The sequence below is a fragment of the Cebidichthys violaceus genome, unplaced genomic scaffold (genome assembly GCF_023349555.1).
Source record: "Cebidichthys violaceus isolate CVI_PGR_0920_01 unplaced genomic scaffold, fCebVio1.0.p SCAF_3, whole genome shotgun sequence".
NCBI classification, from domain to species: Eukaryota; Metazoa; Chordata; class Actinopteri; order Perciformes; family Stichaeidae; genus Cebidichthys; species Cebidichthys violaceus.
The window spans coordinates 20,766,547-20,777,646 of NW_027176483.1; the positions used below are offsets into that span (position 1 = coordinate 20,766,547).

Below are 11,100 nucleotides of genomic sequence, written 5' to 3' on the forward strand. Positions count from 1 at the left end.
ATATTTTTCCATAAAACACGTGCTTGTTTTTAGCTTGATTATCTTTTTTTAAATCGTCTTTCTTTGAGCTCTCCTCGCCAAACACAGCTTGCCAAAGAGATGTGTTTTCCTTTGAAGCACTAATGCAGTTTGGTTCCACTGAGCCGGTTAAGGCGTACTAAATTAATTTTACAAGAACGCTGTGTTCGGTTGCCGGCCCGAGCGCCGTTGTTGGTACCTCTCCAGTGTCTTCATCTTAGATTCTGAGGAACTCTGAGGGAGAACAGGTGAGCGGGAACGCTTCGTCCTCATCAGCAGCGAAAGTCTACACAACTACAATTTTTCTGAACGCGAGTTTGAATTTGTATCGATGTTCTGAAGCTTGATCCCGGTGCACAATGGAGGGCATTGTGGAACACCAAGAACCCACGCCATGTGACGGTAAGCCAGGGCTGGAATTCAACAGACACATCTGAGGAGCAGTCACAGCAGTGTGGTGTCTCTTCAACGGCTGCCGAATGAGCAGAGTGCTCTGTGAGTTGCATCTAAAATATGTATGTGACCATTTGCATAACGGCTACATGCAAATGAAAATCTGTGTAAATCTGTGTGTAAATATGCAAAAGGCAAACAGAGAAGAGTCCTATTTTTAAGCCTATTATTTCTATAGCTGGAATAAATCAGCAAGTACATGAACAAATGGGGATAGAACATGTGCATATTTTGATGTTGAATTTCAATGTCAATAAAGAATGCATTTATTTTAAAAACACGATGAATAATTGAGACGAAAAAGACTTGGATTTAAAGGAATAGTACAACATTTTGGGACCTATGCTTGTATGCTGTTTTGTTAACAGAATGAGGAGATTGACGCCTCACACACATCTGTACAGAAATATGGAAACGCAGCCGCCAGCAGGTCAGTTTAGCATCGCATGAAGACCAGAGGGAGCAGCTCCGTTTGAGGCTCAAAGAAATGGCAAACCAAAGAACCGAGACTGCAAATATCATATCCATAACTGTGTTTTCATTTGTGTATAGAGAGGTCCTCCATGAGACTTTGTTTTGGATATGTACGGTAGTCGACTGCGAGAATAAGCTTTCTTTTCAATTTCAATGATTTCTCAATCGATTGTCGAAGTCGAACTGCTTGCACATTGTACGTCACCAAACATCGGCCGTTACCTCGGCTCGCTAGCTTGCTAGTTAGCATAGCTATGCTCCACGCACAAATGTACCGTTATCTTACCAGATGTGTTCTATCGAGCGACTTTTAATAAGCCGGGAAGCAACAGAACGAGCAAGACCCATTGTTGGAGAGAGAGAGTCGTCACTTACCCGACGTTTTGGTGTGTAATCTTTCTAACTATGTATTTTCACAGACTTATATTTCAACGGTTTTACGCTAAAATGAGGCTTTCTTGACAAACACCACGTGTTTCGTGGCACAATTCAACGGCATCGCCGTCTCTTGTGCCTGACTTGCTTGGTCCTTTACACATATGACACATAACAATGTGACGGAAGACCGCACAGCAAGATGACAAGCTTACGTTCGGCCTGCACTTGCACGAAGTATCCCAGTGTCAGAGCCATGGTCTGGGAGTCCAGACTGCTGAGGGTCTTGGCGGCGGCGGATCCAGTGACGGGTGCCCCGTTCAGCTGGGCGTAGTAGGTCATCTCCGCCGGGTTCTTGGGACCGGGCAGCCGACGCATGCTCACCATCTGGAAGAGGACAGACTGATTGTCCAACGTCTCGGGCCGATAATGTGCATGTGCAACGTTTCATCTACAGCCAGACCGATGACATACACGACCCTTTATCTCAGCAGCACCAACAGATGCAAAGAAATCTACATCGGTCCAATCAACATTCTGGATCGGCTCGGCCGCTTTGATCGTGACGAACCATTTGCTGCGAGATAACTGCACTTGGGGAAGACACTCGAGAATAACTGAGTCACTTGAAATCTCAATTTCCTTTCATCGTACATCAAACGTTTTTTTTTTTTTTTTTTTTAATTTTGACGAACACGGTTTAATCAAGTCTGGTAATTTGATTTTGTCATAAAAAGAAAGGATGTGTGATATTAAATGGATGGATGATCCCCCCCCCCCTCCTCTCCTTCATTTCTGCAGCAATAAAACTGGTCATCTGTGATGAAGCCTCGAGGGTGTGTGAGGCATAACGCCCGGGAAGAGTCAGTCCTCGTCTTAATTTGCTCAATATGGAACACGGAGGGAAATAATAGCATCAATAACATAATCACACACCTGTGTGCTTCTGTGCTCATCAGTGCCTTACTTCAATCCCTAATCTTCACCCCTCAGTACGAACCCAATCTAATGCCAACACTGGCTTATCCTTAATAAGAACACTACAAACATTTCACGTTACTATCATTTTACATGGTTTTATTTAATAAACGATGAAAATCTAATCTTAAGATCTGTTTAGCATGTATTAAAAAACCTTTTTGTCTCGTCATCATTAATTCATTCATTCATTTCTTATGTTTGTGCGGCAAAGCAGGGACAGTCTGACATGTTATGAGCAACTAGTGATCGTGTTCTGTATCGATTCATCTGCGGAATATTTTCTTAATAAATTGATTCATTGTTTGGTCTTTAGATGAAACATGTACATGACAACCCATGAAGTCCAACGTGATGGCATTACATCGATTTGTTTTGTTTTGTTCGACCGATATTCAGTTTACTAAAACATAAGAATTAAAACCGTTAACGTGAAGAAAAATTCAGAACGACTTATCTGTTGATCAGTTATTGGTTTCGGCTTTCATTCTCTCTCTAGGTTGTGTTTCGGACCACTCTTCAGCGATCACCGATATAACTAGAAGGCTTGTAAAGTGCAAGAGGCTGCCTCTGATAGTGACAAACAAACCTTGGTTTGAACCTTGGTGGAGAAAAGAATCCAAATTGAAATTCTAAACTGTCCCTGCTCACAACACGGTGCTGTCCAGGGTGCTGAACGTGGAGCCGTCCAGCCAATAGTCCCGTTGAACCCGACTACTGACTGTCCTCACTAAGCACATGTAGAACCAGGAGCCCAGCCAGCAGCACTGACTGTATGTGACTGTATGTTTCTGTTGAAGACTGAAACATGTCGATACGTATTGGATGGACCGCCATGACGTTGCAGACATTTAGTGTCCTCGGTGGAAGAATCCTACTGACCCGGTGTTCCTATGACTTAGAACCAGCGGCTCAAAGTTCTTAGTCGTCCAATGAAATCTCCACATCTACTAGATAAGGCATTACCAATTGACGGGTCGCGGTTCGGACCCCTAGGGAGCGACGGTTCTATCCGAACCCGGAATGAGACAGAGCATTGTTTTATTAGTCCAGGCTATGGATGGATTCTAGGCTCACCAATGGGCTTTTCTTTGTTCAGGCCATGATATAAACTACTATCTCTAAAAAATGAAGAAGAAAGAAATGTCAATATGTACAAAAAAGAGAGAAACTGCTCAAACTTCTGTTTGCACTTTTTCTAAAAGAGGAACTTTTTATTGATTTGATCCAGATTGTATTCTTATTTTATTTTACATGAAATGTAGGCCTTGAGTTCATTGTGCTAGGACTTATTGTATTCATGGTAATCTATTTGTTTCCCATACAAGCGCCGTACAAGTTTGAGTTAAATACTGTTGAAATGATACGGGGATGTATGTTGCTGACTTTATGTAATAAACGTATGGGAAGGCTATTAGCATGCAATGTAGACATGAAGAGGTTTGCACCTCTGCTGGTGACGTCAACATGCTCATGCAGCATGTTGACGTCACCATTTCGAGCACATTGCCCCGCTGAGATTAGCATTTAATCCTAATCATAAAACTTGCAGAGGTAAAAACTGTTTAATAATAATTTAGTTGACAAGGATGTGGTCACTTGGAAAGGTACAAACTAGTTCTACAAACGCAATCCCGCCTCTGCCACTAAGGCGCACAGTGGCGCACGAGAACCCACGCTCCCATTCACCTGGACGGTGTAGCTCCCCACGCTGGTGGCCCGCCGAGGCCGCGCCGTCCGAGGGCCCTGCCTGCCGGCTACCAGGAAGAGCTCAGCCAGCCGCTGCTCCATCAGACTGGCGAAGCTCTGGTAGTTGGCCTCCAGCGAGGAGCTCTCCACGTCTTGGATCACTGTGAGGAGAGACGAGAGGGGGAGACGGAGCGAAGGGAGCAGGGAAAGAGGAGACGAGGAGATGATATCAAAAGGGAGGCATTGATATCGAGGAGAACAAGGGAGGAGGGATAAACAATAGACGGGAGATTAGAATATTAGAGAGGACTAGATGATGTTCCCTTCCATTTAAAAGATGCCCAGAAACCTCTATTACAGCTGCAGCGACACACACACACACACACACACACACACACACACACACACACACACACACACACACACACACACACACAGTTCAGCATCATTCACACCCGGCCGTGATGTGATGTGAAGTGATCTCTCCCTCTGCCCCAGTCAGGAAGCCGTGAATTATACATCAATAGGTTTTCCCAGGAACAGAACAGCTCCAGACACTCTGGACTCAGAGAGCACAAGAGAGGGAGTGGGTGGGGGTGGGGGGGGGGGGAGTGGGTGGGGGGGCTGGCTTTGTTAGGACAGGGGAGGAAAATGAGAGCCGATACTATTCTGCTGAATTGCACAACAACGGGCGCCAGGGCTAACTGCTGTTTTGTCCGATCAATGCGGCTCTTGATTACCGCTGATCACCCAGTAGCACTTGTGTGTGTGTGTGTGTGTGTGTGTGTGTGTGTGTGTGTGTGTGTGTGTGTGTGTGTGTGTGTGTGTGTGTGTGTGTGTGTGTGCAAGAGTTATTTACCTGTTATCACCCAATAGTTCTTGGTCGCCATCGATGTGTTAAGGTTATGGTATTCAAGGGCTGGAGAGGGAGAGAGGGAGAGAGAGAGAGGGGGGGGGGGAGAGGGAGAGAGAGAGAGGGAGACAGGGAGAGAGAGAGAGAGGGAGAGACAAAGAGGGAGAGAGGGAGAGAGGGAGAGAGAGGGAGAGAGAGCGAGAGAGAGAGAGAGAAAGAGAGGGAGGGAGAGAGAGAGACAGAGAAAGTTAGCGTTTTTTTGCAGAAAACACAATTTTTTAAAATAAAAGCATTTAAAGCTGCTACGTGTTGATTTTGTCAGCAGTGCTTCAGAGCACCAGAGTCTCTTCAGACCCTTTCATTCTACTGCAGCAGGGTGTGACAGTCTGCCCCGATCAGTCCCGGTCCTGGTTCTGGTTCTCGAGCCCAGCAAAGCACATGTTTCTAGTGAATCTGCATGTTTTCGTCTGACATCGTACGGAATCTGACCACAAGAATTAAGAATAACTGGATGGAAATAGTCAAGGTCTCCCCAGTAGCTTTAAGCAAAGTCAATTCATCTTGTTTTAATCAAAATACGAAGGCACACACATTCTTTAAAATGTCAGAACCGGTTAGCCACTCTGAACCACCTTCACATATCCACATAATTAGCAAACACTTAACATATCCGCCCAGTTATGTCTCACATTTGAAAATAACCTTAATTAACCACAAATGTGACGGCAAACCGACCTTCCGATGTCAAAGCGCTACAACTCCTGTGGTACGAAACGCAGCGTCGGAAAAGAAGCTCATCCGTTCGGCAAATCCGTTTCCCTCACATCTGTGTCTCTGCAGACCACAGTCATTCTAAGCCTGGAGTTCAAGTGACACCTTATGACAGGTGTGTGTGTGTGTGTGTCAGACTTTAACAAAGACATCATTGTCCTAAAGAGACACAACCACAGAACGGACCGTGAGGGACAGTTCGACTCGTCTCTTCTCGTCCCAAACGCTCTCGCTCTCAGCCGGCTGGTCACCTCCTCCTCTGGCGCTAATGCCGACGGGTTTCCACATGAATGATATCTAAATATTTGAACGCAGTTTGAAAAACGATTTCCTCAGGTAGTAGTTCCTGTTATGTTGAGACATTCAGGATGTGACAGATAGAATATAAATATATATACAGTATATATGTTAGTCTTTACTTTATTCTCATTTTCTATTTGATGGCATCCACATGAAAACATAATAATGTACTAAATATACTTTTAATTTGAATACATCAAGCTATTTGTTGATTTATATGTATGTATTATTTATCATGATTTGTTCATTAAAAGTGTTTTCGGGATCCATCGACGCCGTGTTAATGCAGTTTGTTTGTGTGTGTGTGTGTGTGTGTGTGTGTGTGTGTGTGTGTGTGTGTGTGTGGGGGGGGGGGTCCTTGTCAGGTTGCATTGTGACGTCTATGTTCTTACCTCTCACTGTCTACTTCCCCTCTCCATCTTTCTCTCCGCCTGCGTGCTTCTGCACCTGTTTACCTGTTCACCTGTCAGCCTATTCCATTCGTTTCCTTTTACGTCTGACCGACTGTCTCCTTCTGTCTTTATCCACCCATCATGCCCCCCTCAGTCCATCAGCCTCTCTCTCCTCTCTCTCTCTCTCTCTCTCTCTCTCTCTCTCTCTCTCTCTCTCTCCCCCCCCCCCCTGCCTAACTCCTTCGAGCTGGCCGTCTGGCCCAGAGTTGTGTTTTCGGCCCGAGTCGATCGGCGGCGCAGCGGCGGTGTCGCTGCTGGAGCGCTTCTGCTCGAGCCTTCCCCCGATGCCGATGCACATTTACATTCACCGAGCTCTCCTCCGACAACGAGCTCACGCAAGCGCTTGGCGCTGAGGGTTCAGAACCAGCTCAACGTGCCGACGAAATCCAGCACGCTCATTTCATTGACGCCGCGGCGGTGGGGGAGGGAACAGATCAAATCGAGTAATAATCAAAAGAAAAAGGAGAAGCACGAGGCTGGTGTTATGTGTCTTTCTGTCAACAAAGCAACAATAAATTATTTCAGTACTTCCTGACTTCCCTAACCCGTGTGTGGCACTAAGCGTCACGCTAATTCATTGTTATGGACGATGCCAATCTTAAAATAAAAAAAGTTACGTTAGCTTTACCTTTTTGCAGCGTATAAATTAGCTCTATTGTTGGACAGGAAGTGGGTAGGAGGGCTGCAGCTGTACCGTTTATTCTCTGGTAGAGAGCGGGGATGACCGTGGCTAAGTGGAGAGCAGGGCCGCCTTTCAATCAGAGGGTCGTCGGTTCGATCTCCTGCTCTGCCAGTCTCACGTCAATGTGTCCTTGAGCAAGACACTTAACCCTTAACCTGTCTACAGTGTGTAGATAGATACCGACATGTAAGTCGCTTTGGATAAATGACTGTAATGTAAACGTCATGTGTTCGGCACACAGTGCCCTCCAGTTAAATGGTCACATGCAGTCGACATCGAGTCCTCTGCATGTGAAGATCAATATCCACACGTGTCTTATTCTGTCATCAGTTTCACCTTTAGTAATAAATAATAAATGCTTTTGAGTGGGTTTGGATGTGGCCGTGTGATGTTTCAGCCCGTTGGGTGCTGAGAGCAGGCGCAAATAGATACTAATCTAATCTCACCGGGATAAAATTAGCTCATTCGGGGGTGGGGTGGGGGGGGGGGGGGCGTGGACAACAGACCGCCTGCGGCACGATTGACACGGTAGGAGCCGTACAGCTGTTCGCCCTTTTGAAAGCTCACAGATGGCGTCGGAGGCCGGAGTGGAAGACGAAAGGAGCTCGTCTGTAGTCTCACCACCGTGTGTACTGCTGTGTGTCTCCATGCTTGAGACAGGAATTACTTTCTTTACTCATTAAACTCAACCCACCAACATGTTTCCAACATAAAGTACAAAACAACATCCATGTGCACCGAATGTGCATTATCAACTCTATTTTAGAATGTCAACCTGATTACTTTTGATCTAGTTTTTGGTCTCCACCAGCTCCTGAGGAGAATGTCTGGCTTGGTTCTGGGCCGGATGCATATAGTGGCTGTGTATATATATATATACATATGTATATATATATATATATATATATATACACTAAACTGCTACTGCTATAACAAGGATGATGATAAAAAAAAATGATTACAGCTGCTTTAAATGAGCGCTAGCAGGATCCCAGTGTTCAGTGTCAAAGTCCAGTTCTTTGCACCCCGACCAACCGCCTTGCACCATCAACTGTTATGCAGCAAATGGATTACAGTGACGTTAATCCATTTTTACAACCGTTTTTTCCTCCTACATGTGTGTGTGGGGGAAAACACATGAGTAGAATATGAATGTGTTTTGTAGGAGAGAGGGTTGAAATCTGAGCTCACTCTATTCCGTCTGGAGGCCATGATGCCTTTCCTTCTTTACGTTACACAGTATAGAGTAATCTTGAATCCCCCCCCCCAGGTCAAACACACGCTGAGTCATGAATCATGCATGGCTCTGCGGTGGACTCAGTGGTTGTCATTACTCTGAGCCAGCTCTACGGTTAGAGAACAAACTGCAGCAGTGGCCTTGTGAGACTCGCCCGGTCAGGTTCAGGTCCCCTCTTCAGCTAAACAACATCCTTTGTGTCAATATTGTAAATCCTCCATCCCACGTACCTCCAATCTCTGTCTGGGGAGCCTTTTCAGGACTAAAACAGAATAAATATGGCCCTGATAACACTTCCTTGGCACATTTAGTGGTTTAAAAAAAAAAGATGTACATCAGCACACCCAAGTCTGCTAGTGGGGCCTGTACCTTATAGAAGAAAGGTATGATGCAAAAGCTGCAAAAAGCTTATTAGGTTATTTTGCGCCACACATTGCATCTGTCAGCGCCACGCGCCTCTTACAGCCCTCTGTGAATAATTACAGCAGCGTCGTAATTGCCCGGCAGCGCCTCTGAGAAAAAAGATGGCTTGGAGGTACATCAAGTGAATGAGTATCAGGCTCTCTGACTGAACTTTAATGTGTTGGCCGCGCACCATTAATCGCGGGTTAGACAATGCCGGCCAAGTCCCTCCGTAAGAGCAGAGCGACCACTCAGAAACGGGAGAGACAGAGAGAGAGAGAGAGAGAGAGAGAGAGAGAGAGAGAGAGAGAGAGAGAGAGAGAGAAAGAGGGAGAGAGGGAGAGAGAGAAAGAGGGAGAGGGAGAGAGACAGAGAGAGAAAGAGAGAGAGAGAGAGAGCGAGAGAGAGACAGAGACAGAGAGAGAGAGAGAGAGAGAGAGAGACAGAGAGAGAAAGAGAGAGAGAGAGAGACAGAGAGAGAAAGAGAGAGAGAGAGAGAGAGAGAGAGAGAGCGAGAGAGAGAGAGAGACAGAGAGAGAAAGAGAGAGAGAGAGAGAGAGAGAGAGAGAGAGAGAGAGAGAGAGAGAGAGAGAGAGAGAGCGAGAGAGCGAGAGGACATGTTCATGAGCAGCAGAGCCAACTCATTTAGCTGCTGGCGGCTCAAAACATCACTCGCTTGCTAATTTGCATATTATAGTATTTGTGACCTTTCACTGTCCTGTTTGGATTCAACGTAGAATTAAATACAACAAAAGGCACGTTCACTGGTATTAACCGTACTAATGTGCTATCAAGTGAATTGGAGGTCCAAGCTTTAATAAAGGGTCAATTCACAAAAATGTCAAAAAGCTCATTTTATCATTACTACTTAGTGGTAGTAATGATAAATGTATACCTCCACACCAATACAATGGAAGTAAATGGGACGTTTTTAGTGAGTCCTGAATCCTTGATCAGGACTGATCAGCTACCCTTTAAACTGTGACGCTCTACGGTTCCTGGTTCAAACATATCGTTACATGCATACAGTGTCTAACAAAACCGCTTTCTCGTTTGGGTTCAAATAAGTTTGTTTGTCGCCTAGAATAAGGGAAGGCGGAGGATTTGTCAACGACGTTGATTCGGTTTCACTCGGGGACTCGGCCTCCTGGGTTGCCTCTCTGTTTTTATCACTCGCCGCCAGTTGGTCTGACCGTCTAATAGCGGTTCACACTGGAGCTAGGAGAAAGCCCGGTGCGTCTCAGACAGACGCTAAAAGGTGCGTTGACATCAGGCGCCGACGGGCGATATTTGAGGAGTTTGGAGCGAGGAGGGGGTTGGAGAAGCGTGTCTTTGCAGAAATAAAGTCTGCATTAGACAATCCAAAACATTTCCAGAAGGGACAGTAAGTTTGGTAGAATATAGTCCCAAAGAAATCTCAATTCCCGGGGCATTTATTGGGGTGTAGGCGGATTCTTTCACCACGTGTTGTGCTACGGAGCAATGGTTTTGTGAGTGGGCGCCCGTTTCTGTTTTGTCCGTTTTCGCGGACAAGCAGCAGGCGGGCGACGTGATGCACATTCCCGCTGTTTCACCGATCAGCAGTTGTTGCAGAAACACACAAAGAAACGTAGAAATGCTGTAAGCCGTCAAACCACGGATGTAGACGTTACAGGATTTAAAATATTCAAAACTAGGAGTTGCAAATGTTTCATGAGGACACGGCCTCGCTCTCCAGCTCTCCGCCTGAGGACCACAGGGTCCTGAGTTCACTTACGCTCGGCGATGACCATGGGCGGGTAGAACAGGAAGTATCCCACCAGCTCCGCGGTCAGCTGGTTGAGGAGGCCGCTGGAGATCGTCCCGTTGAGAATGGCGTCCTGGTTCTTCACCACGTACACCAGCGAGACGGACGGAGAGCCCGGCTCCTGGGACACGCTCTGGATCTGAGGGTGAACGCATCATTTCTTGGAATGATTATTCAATTCTTTATTTATGGCAAGCACATAAACAGGTTGCAGATTTATAATTAAAACATTCATAGAGAAGAATCTAACGGTATCATACCAAACATCTAAGTCGCCCCATAAAGAATGCATACCGGCGCTCCAGAGACACTGTGACAATGTGTTTCCTCTGTCTTTCTATAATAAGACCCGCACGTCACCCGAGTAAAGCGGACACAAGGACCTCCCATCGCATTTCTCCACCAGCGTTAATATTTCAGAGGATTAATTATGAATGGAGCCTATATCGGCCTCCGCTTGCCCAGACCCACTTCGTGATCGTGACGGTGTGCGCACGTATCATCCTGCAGTCAGGAGAGCACCTCGACGATCGCAGAGAGAAAGAGACCGAAAATGAGAAAAGGAGCTGGGAACAAAGGGGGCGGAGAGCAACTGAGAGGGTTTAAAACATGAAAGGGAGCCGTAGGAGA

General features: G+C 46.1%; 1 protein-coding gene across 2 annotated transcripts in view; it reads right to left on the reverse strand.

Moving 5' to 3' along the window:
• The window catches only part of kiaa1549la (KIAA1549-like a), an 86,449-nt gene that overhangs the window by 31,691 nt on the left and 43,658 nt on the right, over positions 1 to 11,100 (reverse strand). For both annotated transcript variants that reach the window (XM_068723018.1, XM_068723017.1), the window contains exons 7-10: positions 10,441 to 10,609; positions 4,847 to 4,906; positions 3,988 to 4,148; positions 1,536 to 1,707 (exon numbers count right to left, since the gene is read on the reverse strand). In XM_068723018.1, the coding sequence (XP_068579119.1) occupies positions 1,536 to 1,707; positions 3,988 to 4,148; positions 4,847 to 4,906; positions 10,441 to 10,609 (562 nt within the window). The remainder of the gene's footprint in view (positions 1 to 1,535; positions 1,708 to 3,987; positions 4,149 to 4,846; positions 4,907 to 10,440; positions 10,610 to 11,100) is intronic.